General features: G+C 43.1%; 1 protein-coding gene across 1 annotated transcript; it reads right to left on the reverse strand.

The window, feature by feature from the left end:
• Positions 1 to 1,892: 1,892 nt before the first annotated feature.
• On the reverse strand, positions 1,893 to 27,097 carry LOC306773142 (transmembrane protein 19-like). The gene is made up of 8 exons (XM_079262882.1): positions 27,018 to 27,097; positions 20,470 to 20,617; positions 9,154 to 9,267; positions 6,168 to 6,305; positions 6,010 to 6,086; positions 5,757 to 5,934; positions 2,374 to 2,583; positions 1,893 to 2,301 (listed from the first exon to the last, which is right to left on the reverse strand). Exons 2-8 carry the CDS (start codon positions 20,600 to 20,602, stop codon positions 2,141 to 2,143), a joined length of 1,011 nt encoding a protein of 336 aa, XP_079119008.1. The 5' UTR covers positions 20,603 to 20,617; positions 27,018 to 27,097; the 3' UTR covers positions 1,893 to 2,140.

Below are 27,097 nucleotides of genomic sequence, written 5' to 3' on the forward strand. Positions count from 1 at the left end.
ATAGTAGAGGATCAGAACTTGTGAATCATGTAAGGAATCATACAAATGACTGACATCTCTGAGCATAGTATCTCTCCCTTCAAACACATTTATTTCCAACTTTCCCTCATGTAGACTCTTCTTCTGCCTTTCTGACTTTTTTCCAATGTTCGTTAACCCTCCAACAGTTCTCATTCTTACTGTTTCACACGAGGATGAAGAAAAACCGATCTTTCCTGTTTTAAATCAGCCTCTTCTCAGCAGGATGAAGATGTGATGTTCCACTACATCGTCCTCACACAGACAGCAAACTCACCTTCTTACACAAACCATCATGTTGCAGTTCTGTCCCTGTTTTTGCCTCTTAACCGGCACCGCAGACGCAAGATGTCTGCCCAAGAAAAGACTGATTAAACGTGATGGCATGAATGCATCATCAACAACCACAGTTTTACAGAATACTGTACATTAACAGCAACACAAGACAATAAAACAACTAAAAGGGAGATGAATGATACAATAAAATATTTTTTGATTCTTTTTTAAAGAATTTTTTACAAACAATGGATGTTTCTAAAGAATAAGAGATTAAAAACAAAGACAAGCGAGGACCCTTTCCTCTGCTGGTCCCGCATAAAAGAGGCCTTTATGGTTCTGCATGGGACCGGTTAGAATTAAGGTTCCAGAAAGAAGCAGGGTTTGAACTAGCTACTGTATCTTCTTCATTTTGTGCGTTTGACATGAAAACTGATGTACTTTGTCATAATGTTAGATCCCAGGTGTTCCAGCCCATTGAGCTTGTGGTTACCAGTTTAAGCTGTTCCTGCAGGACATCCGGCGAGAGGGGGGTGTTGTGAAAATAGTGGTCTGGTCCAGACTACTATTTTCACCACTCAGCTGGTCGCCCCCTAGTGGTAAGGACAAATCATTACAGCGGTGGGAGCCACTCAGCTAGTCGCCCTCTGGTGGTAAGGACAAATCATTACAGCGGTCCAAACCACTCAGCTAGTCGCCCTCTAATGGTAAGGACAAATCATTACAGTGGTCCGAACCACTCAGCCAGTCGCCCCCTAGTGGTAAGGACAAATCATTACAGTGGTCCAAACCACTCAGCTAGTCGCCCTCTAATGGTAAGGACAAATCATTACAGCGGTCCAAACCACTCAGCTAGTCGCCCTCTAATGGTAAGGACAAATCATTACAGTGGTCCGAACCACTCAGCCAGTCGCCCCCTAGTGGTAAGGACAAATCATTACAGTGGTTCAAACCACTCAGCTAGTCGCCCTCTAATGGTAAGGACAAATCATTACAGTGGTCCGAACCACTCAGCTGGTCGCTCTCTAGTGGTAAGAACAAATCATTACAGTGGTCCAAACCACTCAGTTAGTCGCCTCTTGCACTGTTTCCAACATGTTTTTCTTTAATTGAAAGTCTGACTTTAAAAAAGTCTCCCCAACAGGGTTTAGCTTTTCTGCCAGACATGCTGACCACCTTCCTTACTTTATGATCTTTGTTCTATCTTTAAACAATAACAGAATTACATCTAAGTAAATACCCAATTACTTAAAACAAAATAGGCAGGTATACATTTTAAGAAGAAGCTTCCTAATTTCCATAGGTTGCATATTAGAGGTAATTTGCCTGTTGTTCCAGCAGAGGGGGCTCTATCATCCACTACATGCACTGGCAACCTGCTGGTATAACACAATATCTGCTGTAAACCTGAGAAAGAAATTGTCCAAGTTCATGATTTTATGGTTGAGATTTACTGACCAGCAAACTACTTTCTGCATTAGAAAGTTGCCTTTGCAACTATCTGCTAAAGTGTTAAGCTGTCACAACTTAGATGCAAAACATCTCATATGACACATTTTATCTCATGCACTGGACCAAATACACAGGTGTAGCAGTAAAGTTTATTAAACCACTGGACCTCCTTCAAAAACATAAATTACTACAGTGTGTAATTCTGCTGCTGCTGCTTCTCCTACAGACATTTCATGACATTTGATGCAAAGTGCTACAAGTGTTAAATGTTTTATTTGAAGGTTTGTTCCACACGTTTTTCTCATGATGACAACCTATGAAGCAGGTTCCGTAGCACAGAGTCACCCTGCCATGTTGGTGTGACCAGTCAGTGTCAAGTCTCAGTTGTTTCCATCTACTGTGGCCACATTCCCCAGGCCATCCCGGGCAGAAAGAGAGCAATGAGGACAGAGGAAAACAGGTTGACTGCATTGTTGTCCAGGATGGGCTTCCCGCAGATCCTCCTGGTGGTGGCGGACTCATAACTCACCACCTTCCCAATGCTGGAGTCGAAGCCTGGAAATGCAGAAGAGACGGTTAGTTTGCAGTCACTGCTGTGACCATCAGCAATCTGACTCTGGTTCTTACCTGAGTACTGCATGTGAGCTCCCAGGAAGGAGTCCAGGATGGACCCCAGCAGTCCGGCGACACCCCCGTACAAGATAACCGGCCACTGGGGGTCCGCCAGGTGAAGGTTGCTGACCATTAGAAGCTGTGTCATAAAGTAAGCCAGGCCCACCGCAGCCCCACCCAGGAAGCTGGCGACCAGTCCAACAGGAGTGACACCTCCATTCGTTCCTGCAGGGAAACAGATCAGGATGAAGGAACCCTGCAGAGAAAAGCTGAAACCACATGTTTCTCTTCATGACTGATCTCTGCAGGTCAACTGGCACAATTAGTGTTTAAAAGATAAACTAAAGTGGAATCTGTGCTCCAAACCATATCATACAAATGACTGACACTATGTAGGAGTTTGGGTTCAATTCCCTTTGGTATCAGTAGCTGTGATCCACTGCAGTCTCTCAGTTGTTGCCCTTTCGGCTTGTCCTGCTGAAGAGGTCGCCACAGCAAATCATCACACGGATGAATTGGCAAATGTTTTACGCCGGATGCCCTTCCTGACGCAACCCCCTGCATCTACCCGGGCTTGGGACCTCCTCCTGTAAGTTCTTCCGCTTGTACTCTTAACTGTGAGTTGCACCACAGGTGTCATCACATGCTGATACATCGCGCTGTGTGTATGTGACCTGAATCAGTGGAAATGATATGATCATCATATCATATCTGGACTCACCAAAATTCAAATTAAAATTTAGTTATGAACTTTTCTTCAGATGACTAAACGGCAATAGTTCTACTTTTTACAGACTCTGTTCACATCTCAGATAACACGTTGATCATTCTGGTGATGGGCACAAAGTTCTCGCGGTAACGTCGGAGCAACACTTTCCATCTCCACCTCTACGGGTGTGCGTGTACGCAGTGCTGAACTCAGAGCGGCACAGAGAGCAGCTATGACATGCCGTCAGGTGGAAATCCTGGACAGGAGGAGATTAGTTCACTGTCATCATGTTGTAGTTCGGATTTTCTCCGACACATTTCAACACATCGTATTAGTTTGTAATAAAGCTGGATCATTCCAGACCTACCTACTGTGTTAAGTTTAAGAGATATTTTAAGGTACCTAAAAAGGTGTTTAAGACTTTTTATGATCCTGCAGGAACCCAGTAGTATGAATACTTCATCATAAAACGTACTTCATGGGAACTTCAGATTTGGTTCATAACGCTGGCCATCATGGAAACATTAGTTTCTAGTTTGATTCATAGTTTTGGTCTTTGGTGTGTCCTAAACAGCTGTACAAACGTTTTTGAAAGTGAAATCAAGGTCCCTGACTCAGCTTTTTGTGGGCAACATGCATCCAGTCAAAGCTTCGGGGTTCGATGTTCTACACTCTGAACTCATGGATGAGTCAAGACGGTGTTTCCCAGGTGAAAGCAGCCACATCTGGTGTCCAACGGCAACCATAGAAACCTCCATACGAAATCTTAACACGATCCCAGGTCAGCAAAAACTAAAGAAAAGACCACAGCAGATTTCATTTTCCATGAAAACTGTTCTTGTTGCTAGGAGACACTATGAGAGAGAACAACTAAGTTTATGTTCACATGTGAGATATTTGTTATTAAAAAAAAAACTGCTTAAACCAAAGAATAAATGCAACAAAAAATATAAACATTTATATAGACGACTTTATCTGGTTTTAAAGCCGGGGTAGGTGATGTTGGGCAGCTAGCAAGATGTGAAAGTAGCGCCCTGTCTTGGCTCCTCCACATGTCTTGGCTCCTCCCCCTCTGGTTTTGCTCCTTGCGTGATCCAAGTCCTTTTTATTCGCAGCTATTTCCACCAAACATTTTCTCTTTTTCGGCTGTTTAGCAGGAGGAGGCAAATAAACCGAGCCAGGTCGGGAAATCCTTCCTGCATTTTCTCAGCCATGTTTGCCTTCCGAGTTTCTTCTTCACTACTTTGTATTTTCATTCTAACACGCTGTTTATATGCAGGGTGTGGCTATCAGGTATGCGCTGCTGGAGGGGGAGGAGGGGAGCTGGGAGAAGAAGCTACGAAATATAAGAAATGAAGAACTCTATTTGGGTCGGAACGTTTGGATCGGTCAGAGTTTTTACAGATTTACAGTAAACGGAGGGGTCTCACTATATTTCTTATTATTCATGATTACAAAACGTACAGACTACTATCAGGACGAGGAACCACTTCACCCAGAGTAAAACATAATGTCTCTGAGCAACATTACCTACTGTAGCTTTAGGAGAAGTTTGTAACTCATCATGGTACAAACATCTTGTTTAATTCTTTAGTCTGGGCTCCACCATGAGACGACGCCACTCAAAGCTGTCAAACCAGTGAAGTGACCAGTAAACCAGTGAAGCAGCAGCAGTCACTCTGCTCCAGGAAGTGATGGAAGGGGAAATACATACAAAACTAGAACTAAGCCAATTTTTACATTACAAAAAAAAAAGGCTATTAGACTGATTGATATTGCACCTTATAATACACCTAGTAATCAGTTGTTTATTCAATCCAAAGTTCTGAAGTTTTATGACTTGGCTGATTTGTATACTGCTAAATTTATGTATCTAGTAAAAAATAATCAAATTCCAAAATTGCTCCAGGTAAAATTTACAGAAAGGGGAAACAAAATATAACTTGAGGGGAACATTTATGTTTGAAAGGCCAATAGTTAGGACTACGATTAGGGAACATTGTTTATCTAATAAAGGGGTTATTTTGTGGAACAGCTGTTGTGATGATCTAAAAAAAAGCGACTTCCATATTACAGTTTAAAAACATTTTTAAGATAGTGATGTAAAAATATTTATGAGTGGAATGTTTTGATCATGATAGAAATTGTGTTGAAAAATATTTTTGTTGTTCTTTTTTATATTAAATTCCATATTGTAAAGGAACCTCCAACGCCTTTGGTACTTTAAATTTGGAGAGAATGGTAGGTATAAATAATAAACCTTGGCTTCTGCCTACACCTGGTCAAATGAGAATATTGAAACTTATGTTATTTTATGTTGTTTAAATTTTGCTTGTGATGTAAATTTGACCAAACAACAATAAAAATACAAAATACAGTTTCAAAGCCGGTATCATTTGTTCATCAACAACATTATTGTCATCCTCCCTGAGACAGAAGATCAGATGAAACCTGGAAACTTGGAGCCTTTTAAAGACAAAGTTTGTTCTGAAGATCTAGAAAGCAGCGATGTGTCGTAACTCACGTCCACATCACTAACGTCTTATCAGAAACACATGATCTCCTGGCTTCATGCTGCGGTCAGAGGCCTCCTTCGTCATACTTGATGGAAGATCTTGGTGGAAAACGAACGCCGCTCTGAACAGGAAATAAATGTATCATCGCCAGGACAGATGTGTCTGCATCTCACCTGCCGGGACTTCCTTCCAGGTGGTGATGAGTCTCGGCTGCGTCTCGCTGAGGACTGGCCCCACCTCCGACGCCCACGTGTCGCCAGCGCTGCACGCGAGCGCGCCCAGTAGAGACAGGCACATCCAGGAAGCAGAGTACTGTTTGCCGAAGTCGATGGGGATCTCGCCCGGACCCACCTGAGAGCCACACACCACTGAGTTACCTGCATGTAGCGCTTCATGCTGCTTGGTTTGCAGGCTGCGTGTGTTTACCTCGATCATGTACAGCAGCGCCAGTTCTGTAGGAACTCCTCCGTTACAGAAGACCTGAATCCAGTTCCTCTGACCCCCTAACACAGATCCATTTTGTTTTTCACTGAAAAATCTTTTGGAACTTAAAGTTTTTGCATCTGTCCGAAGCACCGCCTCACCCTCTTTGTAGTCGACATCTATCTTCTTCTTCTGCGCTCCTCCCCAGCGAGTCAGCTTGGAGGAGGTGATGAAGAAGGTCAGCAGAGCAGAGAAGAAGCTGTAGTTGGCCATCGTCAGGACAAATCCCACCAGGAGAGCTGGGAAAACAACCAGAAAAAGGACTATTTTCTGCAGCGGATTCATCCTAATTTCACCTTCTTGTAGGTATTTATGGCTACAAAACGATGCAGCCATAAAGATACAGTTTGTTTCTATAATGAAGAAAAAAGTTCAACTACATGAAACAAACAAATAAAAAGTATTTTCATTTTGCATCCTGTTTTTTTCTTAAATTAGCCATAAAGGTTTCAGTGAAATACCTGCAATGCTCTGTTTTTTATGACTGCGTAGAACCAGCGCTGACAACCTTGAGACTTTTTATAAATGGTCAGCAGCGCCGCTAGTAAAAAATGTTTCTCTCCATGGAAACTGAACTGATTCGTTTCAGTGGTTTTCACCACAGAGCCGCATTCTGTCCGCGCGGAAAGCAGACCTAAAAGGTCAAAGATGAAAGTTTCTGATAAGTGGTTTTGATTTGGGAAACCAAATCAAAGAGCTTCAAATTGATTCAAATCCAGCAGCGAGATTTAGATTTCAGAGAAAATGTCTCTGAATTCCAGCTGCTTGAGAGAAAGCTGGCAATGGAAGACAGTAAAGTAGGTGATCCGAACTGCAAATCAGTGAAGTCCAAACCCTGCTGCAGACGTTCAGGAAGACGAGCTTCGTATCAAAGCGTCACAACGAAGAGGACGGTGGGGGAAACTGTGGTTCCATTGAACCCTGTTCAGTAAATGAGCCGCAGTTCTCCTTAAATCTCGTCGTGCAGATGAGATTTTACAAGAACTGCAGCATTTGCCACGTAGCTATTTATCGTCCTTTCAGGGTTTTCCACTTGCTGGGGAGGATTTTCCACAGCTTTCCTCCCTAATTTAAATTCTTTGCAACACTGCATTCACTGTTATTTGCAACCAGAGATGGAAGGTTTGGTCTCCTCCTCCATCTGTCCATACGGGACCATCTTTACCTGAAATAAATTGGTTACATGGGCCCCTACTTTCATGGCCATGGACATGTAAAAGTGTTTCCATTACCAGTGTTTTATTGCAATATGTAGGTTTTGCACAACTCTCGGGGTGATGCAAACACAGCGAGTGGCTGTGGATGATGCTGTCATGGAAACGTAGCGACTGAAGAAGAAATTTCTTTAGAGTGATGCTGAGGCTTCTGGAATTCAGCAGCAAGACAGCTACACCACAAGCAAAGGCTGACGGCTGCATGGCCACAAAAAGTCGTCGTCGTTGGACTGAACTAAGATTTTAGGTTTTATCTGAACATGATGACAAATCTAAAAATAAACACAAATAAAACATCTGACAAATTGTTCAAAAGGAGTGTGAAGAAGCATCAGATTATATATTCTATATAATCCCACCCTAGTGAGGACGTAGGTACGAGCTTCCTGTTGGATAATCACTGCATATTTCAACTGCAACAAGTTATTTACCCTGAAATGACGCCATGATGAGCTTCTCATGTCTGAAACAACCACGTGGAAAAACAAACCCTGATCTGAGAGGAGTTACTGCTGGAGTTTCTGTCTTGGTTTCAGGCTATTGTTTGCACTGCTGGTGCTGTTAACACTTCTCTCTAAAAACTATAAATCTAATAGAAATGTCATGATGTGATATTTTGTGTTTCTCCTTAGTTCTGGTGTCCTGTTTGGTTTTGTTTGTAGTTTTTCTTGTTTAGTTCTCTCATGTCTGGGTTCCTGTTCATCAGTTCACCTGGTTAGATTTTCTGATTTGTTTCACCTGTGTCTAGTTTCTTCTTCTGTGTATTTATACCCCTTGGTTTGTGTTGTCAGTTGCTGGTTCATTATGTCATTGTTAGTTCTGCCCTCATGTTTGTTCATGGAATTAAAATGACGTCTCCTTCCTGCATCCTGGCTTCCCATCTCCTACATTTTGGTCCTCATCTCCACTCCTACCGTGACAATAAACCCATAAAACCCAGGAAGATATAACTTTTTTACAATGTCAATTAAATAACACTCGTAATAACTTTGTGTCTGGACACCTGTTGATAAAAATTCTGATTTTAAGGCTAAAAAACTGTCAGAAACTTTGGAAATAAGGAGGATAAATGTTTTTGTGCTAACAGCTGTGATTCCTAAAACCAGCTTTTTGAGCAGAGATAATACCAATTTTTTATTGTATTATTGTATTTGGCACAATCTTATAATGTAATTATGGATTACATTCACCTGTAAACTATTTATCAGCTTATTGCTTCTCACATTCGCAGCTAACACTAAGACCGTGGACGCCGCCATGTTCAATAATCACTAAATGCTTTGAAAATAGCAGGAAGTGATGTCACCATGCGGGTCAGAAATGAAGCCAATAATGGACTGGAAAATGTAGACAACGATCTTTCCAACACTGTATTTCAGAAGTGTAAGTCAGATCAGATTACGGCAGTAATCAGATTACTCCCAGATCGCTGATTTTTATTACAATATATAAACTTCTGCAGCAAACCGCCCTCAACAAACCTTCTGGTATCTGACCAGTGTGTTTTTTTCAGCATGTCTAACTACAGTGTTTAAGGACAAAACAATCAGTTTCACATGGTATCCACCCGTTTAAGGCAGAAACAAAAAGGTGCATAAAATGTAAAAACAATCTGCACGTCTGCTTGAAGCCAAAGATAGTTTAGAAGAGAAGAGGCGCCACTCTGTCAAAACCCTGGATGTTAAATTAAAACTCTCTGTATCTGATCACATCAATGTGATCTGCACCTCAGATTATTAGTTACTTAAGAAGAACTTTTGAAAAAAGCTGATGAACCAAAATCAAAATGAACTAAAAACTAAAAAACACAACTTAAGAGATGCATTAGAGTTTATTACACAGCAGCTGGTAAAATACGAGCAGAGGCGCTCACCTCCGAGGGCCCCCGATCGGTCCAGGCTGCGTCTCCTCAGCGCTCGCACTGTCAGCATGAAGGGAATTAATATGGAGAACAGCCATCGCCATGGCGACACGGGCTGCAGATTTCCTGCAAACACACGCCACAAAATTTGGATTTTTAATCCATACACAGTATTTTTATGGGGAGGAATTGTTCTCAACATAGTTCCACTACACACACACACACACACACACACACAGCATACATTTCATCAGATATAAAATGGTTTTATCGTCATGGTGGAGATGATGTGAGCTTTGTGACATGGTGCATCATCCTGCTGGAAGTTTCCATCAGAAGATGCTACACTGTGCTCATTAATAGATGGACATGGTCAGCAGCAACACTCAGGTAGGATGTGGGGGTTAAACCAGGTCATGTTGGTACTAAGGGGTCCAAAGTGGGACAAGGAAATCCTCCCACACCATGACATCAGCAGCAGCCTGAAGCCTTGATCCTGACGGCAGGATGGATCCATGTTGTCATGATGTTTCCAGCAGATTCTGATCCTACCATGTGAATGTGGAGCTGAACTGGAGACTCATCAGACCAGCAACGTTTCTCCATCTTCTATTGTCCAGTTCTGGTGAGTCTGTGTGAATTGTAGCCTCAGTTTCCTGTTCTTACTGACAGGAGGGAACCCGCTGTGGTCTTCTGCTGCTGGAGACCATCTGCTTCCAGGCTGGACGTGTTGTGTGTTCAGGAGGATTCGCTGTGTGAAGGATCTACATCTCCACTTCAGCCAAAATCCCATTTTAATACAGCATATTGTAACTTCTGTTGTTACAAAATGAAGGTGCTAATTTACCAGATGTATCTCTACATTATTGGTTTAATTATCACAGCCCTGGTAAAAACCCCTAATTCATTTATAAACTTTATTCTTCTTTTAAAAGATTAGGTTAATATTTCTAATTAGGTGTGTTGAAGTTTCACTGTAATAAATCATATTTATATTGTTTATACTGAACTTTCTGGATATCTGCAGAATTACTGATGTTTTTGGGAGGTAGAACTAAAGTTCTCTCAATCTAAAGAATCATTTTATTAAATACAAACACAATCCAGATGTTAAATATGTTGTTTAAATGATCCCAAAATGATGACATAAATGATTCAACTATAAACATTTGGAAGAACATGCTCTGGAAATCACATGTGATATAAATTCAGCAGCTTTACACAAGTATATCATATTTAATAAGATTTTATTTATATTTTTCTGTCATTTTTTTGCGTATTTGCAAATGTGTGTTCAAATGCAAACACAAATATCTAGAAATTATTAACACTTTCATCTGAATAAATTACAAAAATGCACATGAATATTTCACACATAAATTTATCTTCACCTCATGAATCAAACAGTTTCATGTTTGAAACAAGTTTCTACACATACAAATCTTAAAATACACGAATACAAAGCGGCGAGTACGCACTGAGAAACTGCCTTCACGCACACCATCAGTTCACACGCCATCAAGCGGTTTTGAGAAGTCTTCAATGAGTCCAGGAGCCTCACATCTTCAGACCTACACGGTGCGTTAAAGTGCTGCTGGAAAGCTGGGTCATCTGGGTTTCCATGGGATTCTCTTCTCAGATTGTTTTAAAGCAAGAAAGACACAGGCTGAATAGTTCACCCTTCATGCAAGCAAGAAAGAACTACAGAAAAAGCAGGAAAGAAAAACAAGCAGAACAGAGAAAAAGCATGAAAGACGAGAAGATCTCTCCTTCTTCCAATCAGAATCTCCGTCTCTCTCGTTTGTCTTTCTCTCTCTAGTCTGTCTTCATACCTGCCTGTCATGAAGGACGAACTATTCAGCCTGTGTCTTTCTTACTTTGAAACAGTAAAGTAATCTGATGAATCTGTAAAGAGAATCTGATGAAAACCCAGATGACCCAGCTTTCCACCAGCACCTAAACGCACCGTGTACGAATGAAGGTATGAAGCTCCTGGACTTGTTGAAGGCGTCTCAAAACCCCTTCATGACTTGTAAACTGATCCTGTGTGTGAATGCAGGTCGTCTGTGTGTACTAGGCGATTTGTGTACACGTATTTAACGATTTGTATGTGTTGAAACTTTTTCAAACCAGAACTATCTGATGTATGAAGCTGAAGACAACGTTTTGAGTGTAAAATATTGTAAATGTGGACATTTTTTGCAAGTTATCAGTTATATATCATATGAAAGCGTGTTGGATGAATCCTCTGGTCTGCATTTTTCTTCTTTCTTCATAGAAATCTGCTAAATATATTTTCTTTTCAGGAGTCTTTGTATCTTCAGACCTCTTCGGCAGGAAACGGGGTATCTCAGATGGTGCTGGTTTGTTTGGTGTCCATCTTACTTTTGTACTGCCGTAGATGTGCTGGCGTTATGGATTTCTTGAAACGCCTCCATGCTGAAGGCTTCTCTGGTCTGGGTTTCCTTCTTTCTTCATAGAAATCTTCTGCAAAATAAATGTTCTTTTCAGGAGTCTCTGTTTCTTCAGAGACCTCTTCTAAACAGTTATCTGGAAGATCTTTGGCAGGAGACAGGGTCTCTGAGATGATTCTGGACTTTTGGGTGTCCGTCTTACTTTTGTACTGCCGTAGATGGGCTGGCGTTATGGATTTCTTGAAACGCCTCCATGCTGAAGGCTTCTCTGGTCTGGATTTCCTTCTTTCTTCATAAAAATCTTCAGCAAAATAAATCTTTGGTGGGAGATATTCTGGTTCCTGGTCAGGTTCAGGTTGGCTGTGTGAAACTTGGTCTTCTAGTGATTCAGAGATCTCTAATGTTTCTGAGACCATTCCGATCTGGTCCTCTCCAGACACTTTAAAGAGAGCATCTGGTTCTGGCTCAACAATCAGTTGACCCAAGTTTTCTGTAAAAGACCAGTTTTCTGAGGGAACGCTTTCCTGCAGGACAGGAAGTTCCAGAATTACCTCAAGTTGGTTGACTTTAGGTAGATCTAGTTTTATATCTGCCTCATTTTCACTTGGCTGTTTCTTCATAGCAGCTTCTTTTACTGCAGTTTCAGAAACGAACTCAGAGAGTCTCTCAGGTTCTGACTCTTCACTTTGTGAAGAGCTGTTCTCTGAAACAAACAAGTTCTCCAGAAGGTCATTGCTGCCTTCTATGAGCTCCTGGACGTTGTTTTCCACGCTGGACTTGGGTCTCTTCTTATTTCTGCGCCGTCGTTTCTTTGATGTTTCTTGAGCTGGCGTTTCTGAGACCTCCTTCGGTTCTGGAACCCATTTTAGTTCTTTGTCGTGTTCCAACTCAGTGAAACATTCTGATTCTGTATCTCCACCTTGTGATAAATGATTCTCTGAAACAAGCAAGTTGTCAGAAAAGCTGTGCTTACCTTGGGCAATCTCTCGGATTCCCTCAGCCATGTTTAGCAAAGTGGATTCGGGTGTTTCAGAAACTTCCTTTGGTTCTGAGACCAATTCTATTTCACTGTCGTCCACTGACTCAGAGAGTCTCTCAGGTTCTGACTCTCTACTTTGTAAAAGGCTGTTCTCTGAAATGAACAAGTTCTCCAGAAGGTCGTCGCTGCCTTCTATTAGCTCCTGGACGTTGTTTTCCACGCTGGACTGGGGTCTCTTCTTATTTCTGCGCCGTCGTTTCTTTGATGTTTCTTGAGCTGGCGTTTCTGAGACCTCCTTCGGTTCTGGAACCGATTCTCTTTCATTCTTTTCAGCTGGACTTTCTGGCTGTATCTCTCCAAATGAGGAAATGTTTTCTGAAATGAACACGTTATCAGAAAACGTGTCCTTAACTTTTACAAGCTCTGGGATTACTTCAGGTGTCTTGTTCTCTGAAATGGATTCTGGGCGCTTCTTATTTCTGCGCCGTCGTCTCTTTGAGGTTTCTTTAACTGGCGTTTCTGAAACCTCCTTTGGTTCTGGAAGTGATTCTATTTCATTTCCGTCCACTAATTCAGAAAAACTTTCTGGTACAGACTCTCCTGAACCAAGTTGCTCAAAGAAGAGATCCACTCTTTGTAAAATCTCCTGAATGAATTTAGGGTCGTAGTTTGTCACAGTTGATTCTGGTTTCTTCGTATTTTTCTGCCGTCGTCTCTTTGATGTAATTTCTGCTACTGTCATTTCAGACAAGTTTCGTTCTTGGACTGATAGAGTTTCATTTTCGCGCACTAATTCAGAAAGCCGTTCGGGTACGGACTCTCCAAGTGATGAAAAACCACTTTCTGAACCAAGTTCATCAAAAAGAAGTTCCACAGCGTCCAAAATTTCTTGACAACCTTTAGGGTCGTCGTTTTCCACGTTGGATTGTGGCCGCTTCTTATTTTTGCGCCGTCGTTTCTTTGATGTTTCTTTAACTGGCGTCTCTGAGACGTCCTTTGGTTCTGGAATCGATTCTCTTTCATTTTTGTCCATTAATTCAGTCAGACTTTCTGGTTCTGTCTCCATAGGTGATGAAATGTTTGAAAGCGTGTCCTTAAGTTCTTGGATTACTTCAGATGTCTTGTTTTCTGAAGAGGATTCTAGGCGCTTCTTATTTCTGCGCCGTTGTTTCTTTGTTGTTCCTTTAACTGGCGTTTCAGAGACCTCAGTTGGCTCTGGGATCGATGTTGTTTCATGGTCCAGTCCAGAGAGACTTTCAGGTTTGGATTCTCCACTTTGCAACAAAGACTTGTCTGAAACAAACAAGTTGTCACAACACGTTTCTCTTCCTTCCTTAAGTTCTTGGATGACTTCAGGAATGTTGTTTGCCAAAGTGGATTCTAGTCTCTTCTTATTTCTACGACGTTTTTTCTTCGATGTAACTTCTTCCCACGGCCCGTCAGAGACATTGCCGTCAAAGACATCACCGTCAAGAAGTGCGACTATTCTCGCAAAGTCCTGGGATTGCCAGCTTGCAAGCGAGGTGCTTTCTGGCTCAGGAGTTGCGGTTTGCAGCTCGATGGAGGAAACGTCGCTCCTCTCCTCGTTGCTGCTTTGGGAAGGGTCGATAACAATCCCTTCACAGAAATCATCCATGATTTCTTCGATGATGTTGCTTCCAAGTTTACCTGAACAGGTTTCAACTTGACTCATTTTGCTGGTTTCACGCCGTTGTTTCTTCGATGTTCCTTTAACTGGCGTTTCAGAGACCTCAGTTGGCTCTGGGATCGATGTTGTTTCATGGTCCAGTTCAGAGAGACTTTCAGGTTCTGATTCTCCACTTTGTAACACAGAGTTTTCTGAAACAAACAAGTTGTCACAACACGTTTCTCTTCCTTCCATAAGTTCTTGAATTACTTCAGGAATTTTGTTTGCCAAAGTGGATTCTAGTCTCTTCTTATTTCTGCGACGTTTTTTCCTCGATGTAACTTCTTCCCACGGTCCGTCAGAGACATCGCCGTCAAGAAGTGCATCTAAGCTCGCAAAATCCTGGGACTCCCAGCTTGTAAGCGAGGTGCTTTTTGGCTCAGGAGTTGCAGTTTGCAGCTCGATGGAGGAAACGTCGCTCCTCTCCTCGTTGTTGCTTTGGTAAGGGTAGATAACAATCCCTTCACAGAAATCATCCATGATTTCTTCTTCTACGATGTCACTCCAAAGTTTACCTGAAGAGGTTTCGATTTGACTCATTTTTCTGGTTGTTCTTTCAGTGCTGGTCAAATTTCGCTATGAACTGGATGTTTGTATCACAATGTGAAAATAATTCTATTGCTGAAATGCTCTCGATGTGTTTGCAATAAACTCAACGTGAACTCAGATCCGGAGATAAGAACGGAATGAAAGGCAAACTGTCAGTTCCGGCTCTTATAATATCCTATGATGTCATGTGATGTCATTAAGACACCTTTGCCTTGATGTTTAAGCCCCTCCCACACAAAGAATAGAATGTGCTCGGATTACCATAGCAACCGGTTACACAGCTAGTGCTTTCTGACAGACTCTGTAATAATCATTGTGTTTTCTTCTACAGCATGCTTATTCATTGTTTTCTGTTCAGGAATTGTGCACCTTTTTAATCGTTTTTTGGGACACTGTGAACAAGACTCCGACATATTTAAACTCCTCCACTTGAGGCAGGACCTCACTCCCGACCCGGAGAGGACAATCCACCCTATTCCGGCTGAGGAATATGGTCTCAGATCTGGAGGTGCTGATTCCCATCCCAGCCGCTTCACACTCGGCAGCGAATCGCTCAAGTGAGTGCTGGAGATCACAACCAGATGAAGCCAACAGGACCACATCATCTGCAAAAAGCAGGGACCCAATCCTGAGCCCACCAAGCCAGATCCCCTCAACACCGCAGCTGCGCCTAGAAATTCTGTCCATATAAGTTATGAACAGAATTGGTGATAAAGGGCAGCCTTGGCGGAGTCCAACCCTCACCGGAAACGAATCCGACTTACTACCGGCAATGCGGACCAAGCTCTGACACCTGTCATACAGGGACCGGACAGCTCGTACAAGGGGGTCCAGTACCCCATACTCCCGGAGTACCCCCCACAGGAGCCCCCGGGGGACACGGTCGTATGCCTTCTCCAGGGCCACAAAGCACATGTAGACTGGATGGGCAAAGTCCCATGCCCCCTCCAGGACCCCAAAGAGGGTATAGAGCTGGTCCACTGTTCCGCGACCAGGACAAAAACCGCACTGCTCCTCCTCAATCAGAGATTCGACTATCCGGCGGACCCTCCTCTCCAGGACCCCTGAATAGACTTTACCAGAGGCTGAGGAGTGTGATTCCCCTATAATTGGAACACACCCTCCGGTCACCCTTCTTAAAAAGGGGGACCACCACCCCAGTCTGCCAATCCAGCGGCACTGCCCCCAATGTCCACGCGATGCTGCAGAGGCGTGTCAGCCAGGACAGCCCCACAGCATCCAGAGCCTTAAGGAACTCCGGGCGGATCTCATCCACCCCCGGGGCCTTGCCGCCAAGAGGTTTTTTGACCACCTCAGCAACTTCAGCCCCAGAGATAGGAGAGTCCACCCCTGAGTCCCCCAGCTCTGCTTCCTCATCGGAAGACGTGTTGGTAGGATTCAAAGTATTCCTTCCACCGACCCACAACGTCCCGAGTTGAGGTCAGCAGCTCCCCACCTCCACTGTACGCAGTGTTGATGGAGCACTGCTTCCCCCTCCTGAACTGCCGGATGGTGGACCAGAATCGCCTCTAAGCTGTCCAGAAGTCTTTCTCCATGGCCTCGCCGAACTCCTCCCATGCCCGAGTTTTTGCCTTGGCGACAGCCGAAGCCGCATGCCGCTTAGCCTGTCGGTACCCATTAGCTACCTCCGGAGTCCCACAGGCCAAGAAGGCCCGAGAGGACTCCTTCTTCAGCTTGACGGCATCCCTCACTGCTGGTGTCCACCAACGAGTCCTGGGATTATTGCCACGACAGGCACCAAACCAGGTGTGTTGATAAATAAAGCATATAAACCATCAGGGCTCTGACGATATGCTTTTGTCCCAATTTGATTTCATTCCGATTTTTTTGGGTGCAGATTAGATTTCAATTGCAGTTCTCATGAATCTTCAATATTGCTGATTTTTGTAGACCAAAAACAACAAAATATACTAAACTTTTTTTTCCTCGTCATTTTACATGATTTCAGCTAGGAAACAACCACACAGTAGCCAGATCATCATTCTGTTGCTATATTGCTCAAGAAGACAAAAAAAAGATAAATAAATCCAAGAAAGAAAAAAAAAAGAAAAAAAAAAGGAGAAAAAAAAGAAACATTGTAACAAAAAAAATGAGAGAGAGAGAGAGAGAGAGAGAGAGAGAGAGAGAGAGAGAGAGAGAGAGAAACAACCCTACAATAAATGGTCAGAAAATCCAGGACAAGTGCCTAGCAGGTCTTATGAAACATCAAATATAGATCTGGATTCCGGCAACATTCTGGATCCAGAACAGGTAGAAATATGGGATCTTTGGCATTTTCATCACTGCAATACAACAAATTAAGACATAAGCATGCAACAAACACCACAGACACTGCAGATTTATTATCAGTGCATCTGGATTCTCATTGTGGATCCACATCAAATGAATGTAGGATGAGAACATCAACTGGAAATCCCTGTAATAAGCTACTTGGCAGAGGTCTGTGCTCTCATACTGCTTTTCTGGTTTTCCAGCAAGTATTTAAGTCTATATTATTACAATATTATCAAAGTTAGCATTTGTTGATATTAGCACCTTTAGCTCATTCGCACATGCAACCTGCTAGCCTATCAATGGTATTTTACACTGATGTTAGCCTTGAGCTAACATTTTGATGTGCAGCGTTATGAGACTTCACTGAGACAATGAATTTATTTCCAGTAAGAAATGCTGATGGATTTTATGTATATTTGATTGGTTTCACACTTGCTAATTCAAGGTTTCACAGCACATTTAGCCTCAGATCTTTCTTGGGAAACCTATTTATCTGGTGAGCAGTTGCAGCAGGCTGGATCACGCCACATGAATGCAAGTTGCGTCGAAAGTGCATAACATTCTTATAATCGATTATATTTGGTTGCTGCATCAAAGCAGAATCGTCCGTACCCGCATCTGGATGAACCCTAAAAATGGTTACTTTTATTGCTGCGACATCTTGCGCAACATCCCAATCACCATCATCTCAATTATAGACAATAAATGATTAAATTAGAATTAAAGATGAAGTTTATTTCACTACAAATCAGCATAACTGAGACCAGGAAACAAGCCAGGTGCCCTGATCCTAATGTTCCCAGAGCAGGCCACCAGAGTGGAATGACTCAGGCCTCAGGCGCGTTTATTTTCTTTTTAAATTTCCATAATGCTTTCTTTCATTCATTGCTCCTCTATTTGTTGAGTTTTTCTGTTTGAACAGACAATAACAGCCATGACTAGTCTGTCATACCAAGAGGAAAAAGCCAATGCATTGCAAAGCCGCTCCCAGAGCGTCAAGCAGACTATCCTGGTGTGAAAGCAACCTGAACCTGAACCTGGGCCTGAAGTTCGGCTCTCAGAATTCAACAACATTTAAAGCACACCTCCTCAATCTGACAAATATCTGTGGTATGACTCAGATATCGCCAAAGTTTAACTCTTATGAACATTTTTTCTCGTAACTTTTAACATAATCAATGTGCTTTTGTGCAATCGACTGTAAAATGTTAAGCGTAGTTCTGACCGTGTCGGGAAGTTGACAGAGTGCAGCTTTGTGATGAAGCACGACCACACTGGAATACTAAACCGTGACGAAACACTGTTGAGGATGTTTCTACATTCTGTGAAAAGTTCCAAGTAAAAATGACCACAAATCAGCGTGAAGACAGTAGGACTATTTAAAGAAGGGCACATGATTTAATGGGTTCGTGTAAAAAGCATTTGATGCGGACAGCCATACATCCGCAGAAGAGCTGAAACGAAGACTGACCAACTGCAACACTGACGTTTTTGGGACATGTGACACGAAGCCCTGCAGGCTGCTTACCACAATCATTTAAAACTGCTGTAATCAAGCCTTTACTTAAAAAGCAATCTCTGGATCCAGAGGTGATAGCAAATTATAGACCTATATCTAACCTCCCCTTTATGTCCAAAATTCTGGAGAAAATAGTTTCAGCTCAGCTACATGCCCACCTGAGCAGAAATAATTTATGCGAGGAGTTTCAGTCAGGATGTAGAGCTCATCATAGTACTGAGACAGCATTGGTGAAAGTTACTAATGACCTTCTTATGGCCTCAGACAAAGGACTTGTGTCCGTACTTATCTTGCTTGATCTTAGTGCTGCATTTGATACAGTCGATCATAACATTCTGTTACAAAGACTAGAACAGGTGATTGGAATTACAGGTACAGCGTTAAGCTGGTTTAAATCATATTTATCTGATAGACTTCAGTTCGTTCATGTAAATGACAAGTCCTCCTCCCAAACTACAGTAAGTCATGGAGTTCCTCAAGGTTCTGTACTTGGACCAATACTCTTCACGCTATATATGCTCCCTTTAGGCAAAATTATTAGACAGCATGGAATAAACTTTCATTGTTATGCAGATGATACTCAACTATACTTATCCTTTAAACCAGATGAAACAAATCAGCCCAATAGGCTACAAAATTGTCTCTTAGACATAAAGACTCCTCCTCTTAAACTCAGATAAGACTGAAGTCATTCTCGTTGGATCTGAAAAACTCAGAGCTAAATTTTCCGGTTTTGTAATGAACCTGGATGGCATTACTTTAGCTTCCAGTGCTACAGTGAGAAACCTTGGAGTAATATTTGACCCTGACCTGTCCTTTGGCCCACATATTAAGCAGGTTACTAAAACAGCCTTCTTTCATTTACGTAATATAGCCAAAATTAGGGACATTCTGTCTCGGAGTGATGCAGAAAAACTGGTTCACGCTTTTGTTACTTCAAGACTAGATTACTGTAACTCTCTATTACTGGGCTGTCCTAAATATGCCCTGAAAACCCTTCAGCTGATCCAGAATTATGCGGCCAGAGTCCTGACCAGAACCAGCAGGAGAGATCATATTTCTCCAGTTTTAGCCTCTCTTCATTGGCTGCCTGTTGAATCTAGAATAGAATTTAAAATCCTTCTCTTTACATATAAAGCCCTCCACAACCAGGCACCACTATATATCAAAGACCTCATTGTTCCTTAAATACCAAGTAGAGTACTTCGTTCGCAGACTGCAGGCTTACTTGTGGTTCCTAGAGTCTCAAAGAGCCGAGCAGGAGGCAGAGCCTTTGGTTATCAGGCCCCTCTCTTATGGAATAAGCTCCCAGTTAGTGTTAGGGAAGCAGACATCCTCCCCACCTTTAAGACTAGGCTGAAGACTTATCTTTTTGATAAGTCCTATAGCTAGGGATGGTTAGCATCCCTTAGCTATGCTGCTATAGGTTTAGACTGCTGAGGGACATTTCCTGATACACTGAGCTTCTTTCTTTTTCTCTTTATCTCTTCCTTTTACCCCCCCCCCCCCCATAACAGTGTTGCATCATTAACATGTATGTCTCCTGTCTCAGCAGGTCTCCCTGGCCGGGAGTAGCAGTTCCTGTTGTCTGTTGTCTTTCTGTCCTCTTCCCCCCACACAGCAGAGGCAGATGGCTGCCTGTCCTGAGCCGGGTTCTGCCGGAGGTTTCCTTCCTGTTAAAAGGGAGTTTTTTCCTTCCCACTGTTGCCAGTGTGCTTGCTCAGGATGGGAGATTGAGTTGGACTCAACTCAATCTGTTGGTTTCCTTTTATAGGCTGTTATGAATTGGCCTTCATTATGTTTTCCCCTCTGTCTGTAAAGCGTCTTGAGATGGCATTGCCGTGATTTGACGCTATATAAATAAAGTTGAATTGAATTGAATTACCTGAGATGGTGCTCATGGTGAGGGAGATGAGCCAGAAGAAGAGGGACAGTGCCAAAGTGGCACACAGCACGATCATATCAGTCATCATCTTGATGTACTCCTTCATCAGGACCTCCTTCTCAGAGTCCATCATGGAAAACAGGCCGAGCTGCAAGAGGACAGCGGGACAGCATCAGCTCAGAGGCATCTGTCTCACATTTCTGCCACCCTGCGTTTTAAGAATAGAATCATTTACCATCCCTTGTCAATGCTGCAAGCAGTCCAGCTTTTAAGATATTTTTTAAACAGACAGATTTCCTTTTACATTAACTGTAATATTGCTGTAGGGAAAATTGAAAAATAAACATGAAATAAATCAGACAAGCCATCATTCTGAGTGAAAGGCAACACACATCTTAGCCTCTTAAGGCCTAGGGGTCTTTTACGGGTTTTTCCTTGAAAATTACACACTAAAAAATAATTTATTGCTGATTATTGAACTCTATCTAAACAATCTTAGTGAGGTTTCATTAGAGATAAAAGCATCACCACAGATGACAACTCTGTGCTTAAATATTTTTTACATACTATAATATATAAACGCTTTGAAATGTTACTGTTTTTAGTAATAACCTTCAGAAAACCATCCAGCATGTGGAGATTATCTGTGCAAAGTTTCATGGTGCTGAACTGAGATGCAACAAAGTTACGGAGGTTTTAGTAACAAGAGGCCGAGGTGTTTTTCAGAACATTTTGACATCTGATGAATAAGAGAAACACAAATCTGTCCCATTGTCTTTAAAATCATCTCCAACACTTCTTGTGTAGTGTTTTTCATGGAATGGCTTTTTATTCTGAAGGAACTAAAAAGTGGAAAAAACACAGCAAACTCATATTAAAAGGGAAAAGAAGCCGGGGCAGGAATACTTTGATGAAGCTACCACCAGCTGGGGATGAGGTTAACCAGCATTTCACAAAACATTTGCATCAAGTCAGCTTATCAAGAACTCCAGGAACCTGAAATATTAAAAACATGAGCCATTAGAAGTAGATCAGCTTTATTAAACATCGGTTTTCACAGGTCTGAGCTGTAGTCTTCTCAGGTCAAAACTCATTAAAAGCATTTCTATGGACACCAAATACAGCAGAGAATAAACAGGTAATCACAAATTATAAAGCCTCTTGTCCGACAGCATGTCCACGGACAAACGAAACCTTCATAAAAGGGACCAAGATCCACCGAGCCAGAAGCAAAAGAAGGCTGAAATCACCTTTGTAAAACAGTCATAAATGAAGTTTTATCTTTACTTTCTTTGATATAACTTTTGAGAAAAGTTAAATCCACAGATTAAAACTACATTTAGTGCAAAACATTTCACTAGATTTTTGTCATTTGCCACACGAGTCTACGCACAATTACTCCTGAAGGGCAGAAGGCTTCTTGCATTGTTGTTACCTGATCAGTGCAAATCATCTTTAAAAGTCAGGTTAATTGTCTTAATGTGAAGAAAAGCTGAATTTCTCTGTTTCATCACTGCAAAAACTCAGCCTTAAAAAACAAGGGAAAAAAAACAAAAATGAGGTAAATGTTGCTTAAAATAAGATAAATTATCTGCCAACAGAACAAGACAATTTGGCTTGTCAAGACTTCCCAAAACAAGTAAAAATACTCTGAAAACAAAAGGAATTCTCTGGCATAAAAACTAAGAATTATCGTGCCTTTAAAATAATAAGCATATATGCACTCAATTTAAGATTTTTAGTCTTACTTAGATTTCAGTTTTTGCAGTGATGATCAAATCAAATCAAATCTAACTTTATTTGTAGAGCACTTTTCATACAAAAGCATATGAAAGTGCTTAATGAAATAAAACTAAAAACACACATGCATGTTACCCACACACGCAAACACAACCCAACCCTTCCCCTGACCATTCATTCATCATCCTAACCGCTTAATCCATCGAAGGGTCGCGGGGAAGCTGGAGCCTATCCCAGCAGTCTTTGGGCGAAAGGCGGGGGTCCTTCCCCTGACCATTAATGTCAAAATAAAAGCTAATAACTTCAGGATTCTGTCATCTGCATCTGTCTTCATGAGTGTGAACTGAACTAATTTCAGTGCATCTGAATGTACAAACACGACAATAAACTCACCAAGGTATTTAAATGCCTTCTTATGACAGTGCTGCGAGGAGAATGTAAAAGATTGTGTTTCTGTGCAAGATGAAGGGCAGGGGGGCTTCTAGCCATTAAAATGACCACCAAACCCCCAAACTGAGAACTGGAACACCAGCACCCATTCATCCCCAAGAGAAAAGGGAGGCTTTACATCTGCTAAACGAAGCGGTTGGACCAAGTCAAAGAGCTGGGACTGGGCCTCCATAACAAACAAAACCTCATGTGGATAAATTACGAGTTACAGTAACATTTATTTATTTATTTAAACATAATTAATATATCTTATGTCATTCACATTTATCAAATTCGGGGTTTTTTTTGTTTTTTTTGTTTTTTTTTTGTCTTGTCCAGCATTTAAGCAAGCAAAATGGATTTTCTGGATGCTCTATTCTGCTGGGCAAATTTACTTTGCCAAGGGAAGCATCATAGATATAATGCTCCCCTTGATATTCTGGATTTTAATTTTATTTTTCTATTTATTTTGCATAATTGTTTGTATTACAAAGTTTGTACTGCTGGACCAGACCGGAGACGACAGAAGAGGGACAGAAAGATAATCGAAAAGAAGAGAAAACAGAAAACACCTTGTAGAGAGAAAAAGAGAGAGAGAAAGGAGAGAAAGGAAAAAAACAAAAAAGATTAAAAAAAGAGAACAACCTATATACATTTGCGTGTATAAAAGCACACATACACACCCACTTATATATACACACATCCACACACCTATACATACTGGAGTCATGTTCCCCCTGCGGGAGGACGAAGCCATCAACTATCAGGAAAACCCAGAGCTCACAAGCTAAATTAGACACACAGGAAGAAAACCAGCCGTTGTTAGTAAATGAACCTGCTGGCGACTCAGTGACTGTGTCACATGCAGAACATACAGAGTGGAACGTGTTCAGAGAAGAGTGATCATGCCAATGTGGCCCCGCCCACACAAAGGCAAGAGGAAGGCCCGGAGAACCCCGAGGCTCGAGCAGCTGGCGGCCGTCCCCAAGAACAGATGCCAACCGCCCCACTCCGGAGCCAGCCATGCATCCACCCAGGAGGTGGCAGAGGGGGGGCCGCAGCAGAGCGCCAATGGAGAGCCAGGACACCCAGACCACCACCGAATGGCAGCCAAGCCGCGCCCCCCGGGCACCAAGGCCCTTTCACCCATCCCACTCACTCACTCTCACACACACACACACAAACTCTCACTCTGACACACTATAACAGACACACACTCACTCACACACTCACTCACTCACACCCACGCACACCCGCGCGCACACACACACACACACTCACAAACTCTCACTCTGACACACTATAACAGACACACACTCACTCACTCACACCCGCGCACACACACACACACACACACACACACACACACACACCATCCACCCCGCTGCCCACAGACACCCCATCTCGCACTCCCCCGCCCCTCCGCCCCCCACCCCTCCCACACCCACAACACCCTGCCCCACACGCCCCCCCCGGCAGGCAGGCCCCGACAAAGGCCCTCATGACCACCGTCCACCACCCCCAGTGCCCCCCCATTCTCCGCAGATGCAGCCGACCAGCACCCCCTCAGGGCCAGCATTGCCCTCTCCCAGCCAAGCCAGCCGGGGGTCCAGGACTATCGGAAAGCAACCCCTTCCCCCCTCCCCGTACCCCTCTGGCAAGGCCCCGGAAATGGGGGCATGATAGGACCCCGATGCCCCTGCCTCCCTCCCTGCCAATGAATGATTGTGAAGTGTCTGTTAATTGCAATTAAAATGGGGGTGGGGGGTGGGGACCGCCTAAGCCAGGGGTGTCCAAAGTCGGTCCTCGAGGGCCGCTGTCCTGCAGGTTTCCCATGTATTCCTGTTCCAACACATCTGGCTTCCACTAAATGGATCAAACAGCCAATGACGTGCACAACTGATTAAGCTCTACTACTAGTTAATTTGAATCAGGTGTGTCTGAGCAGGGATACATAGAAAACCTGCAGGATTCTGGCCCTCGAGGACCGGAGCTGGACACCTCTGGCCTAAGCAGCCCCACCCGCCGTACACTCCATGTCCCGCCGCCCAAAACTTGACCATGAGTTGTCAGTGTTTTGTGTTGTGGTGACTAAATGTGATTAAAACTGAGAGGTGAGCAGATACTGGGTGCAGTGATCAAGACCACCTTGATGGCCTTTCTCACCACCCAGCACAACGTGCCCACCTCCCAACGCCCTACCTGTGTGTGATGGAGAGCGGGGAAGTAGAAGGGACCGGGGATATTTGTCCGGAGAAGAGTGGATTCTTCCTCCAGAAGGTGAGCCGCCAGCGGCACTAGACACGCCCCCCATCTCCGGGGCCCGGAAGGACCAGGACAAACTGGGGGCAGCCGCCCTAACAACCAGAGCCCCCAGCAGCCTAAACCAGGGAGCCGCCACCGGCCCTAGAAGGCACCAACCAACCACATGCAAAGGGGGCGGGAAGGCAGGGAAGGGGAGGCAGACGGAGACCCCAGACCAAAGGCCCACGCCCCTGACGCCCGCAGGGACGCCACTACCCAAGGACATGCCGCAGTCCCTCCTCGCCCACACACCAGCACATCCATATATTCCCACCATTGCCATGACATGCACTCACACACCAACACACACATCCACATCCCAACCCATACAACCCCACCCTCCAAAATCATCCCCCAGATGTCCACATCCCACCCATACCCCTACACCCACCTAACCACACCCCGTCACTCAAACATATCCCCAAACTCAGATCCCTGCCCCTCTCCTCCCTCCACTGCATCTCCCCTGAGACATCCCTCTGCGACGCCCTCACCCATCCCAACCCCTCCTAACCACTTCCCCTCCACCCGCCGATATACACCCACCACCACAACCACACAAGCACTCCCTCCCACACACACACACATCCATCCCCCACATGTCCACACACTCCGACACCCATGCACCAACTCACTCCTCCACACACTCATGCTCCACCACACTCCCCCATATATACACTCCTACCCGACCCCAAACTAATACACCCTCACACTCCCCTATACACACACCCTTACCCCCCCACATGCATCCATACAAACACCCCTTTCTTCGCCATACTTAAGCACCACCATACTTCCCATACACACATTCCAACCCCCACATAAAAACACACACATACACAAACTCATGCACCCCTACCCTCCCCCCCACATTTATCAAATTCATCCCACAGACCGAACTGGACCCTCTGGAGGTTAGACCGGGGGTCTGTGTTTGACAACCGAAACCTTCAGTCAAATTCTGGCCGAAAACACCAGACAGGAATTTCTGTACCAGGCCCTTCTGGACGTAATTAAACCAGAAAAACACTTTCAGCTGGCAACTGAAGCTGCACATGCTTAGATTTATGCTGTACGTCTGAACCCTTGTGAAGCAGTCAGAAAGATAACTAACCTGCTCAGTCTGCTTTGTTTCCTTTAGTGGAAGCTTATGTGTTTTACATCTGTCCTATGTTTTACCTATGTTGTTCAACATTTTGCTTTGTTCTTACAAAGTCTATACTGTCCAAGGCTGCTGCTGCAGGGCGTTAAATAAAACTGCAGCACATCCTTTATATTTCTGGTGGTTCGGGAAAGGACCTTCCACAAGTCCCTTGTCTCTGGAAAAAATTCCAGTATGTTAAACACAACTCAATAAACTAAAAATAACAGTTTTGATCATATCATGTGGTTCAGATTGACAACAATAAATAAATAGTTGATAAATGAAGTGGTTAATACAGAAGACAGTACAGGCTTTCATGGCAGCAGCACAGTGAAAAGATCCTGTGGTTGGTAAATGCTGTGAGGGGTGGGCATTTTGTCCACACAGTTTGGTGAAAACCAGTTGTTTCTCAGTCTTTATTTTTTATTCTGTCCTGAAGGGAGTGGTCCCTCCCAAGAAGACAAAGTTTCCAGCCACAAAATGTATGTTCTTGTGTTGATTGTGGAGAAAATGTGATGAAACATGACATGGTTTTTATTGGAGTCAAGTGACCTTATTCATTCTGCTAATCTACATATGTATTAGCAAAAAAAATGTCACATGAATGTTAAATGTTGCTTTTTATTATTATTATTCATTTTACTTTGAATCTCCAAACAGAGACCTTTTGTGATGAAAGTAACTGAAAGAGTGTCAAATGAACGCAGAGTTCTGTGTAGATGTTGCGCAATATTTTTGCATCTACAGCTTGAGGCATTTTAACTTTATTTTAAATTAAATTGAGTGACTTAATTATAGTATTAACGCCCAAACGTGAAAACATACAAATTGTAACATAAACGGCAACAATTAGAATGGAATGGTTTTACTAAATTGACAAAAAAAAAAACATTAAAATTTTAGCATAGCTTCATGTGTTCAGGGAACTCACCACTTATCGCCGAAGCCATCGTGATTTAACGACACCGCTCCTTCTTCGTAAACCAGTAAAAAAAAAAAAAAAAAAAAAAA

The sequence above is a fragment of the Telmatherina bonti genome (assembly GCF_933228915.1).
Source record: "Telmatherina bonti genome assembly, chromosome: 23".
Classification (NCBI taxonomy): Eukaryota; Metazoa; Chordata; class Actinopteri; order Atheriniformes; family Telmatherinidae; genus Telmatherina; species Telmatherina bonti.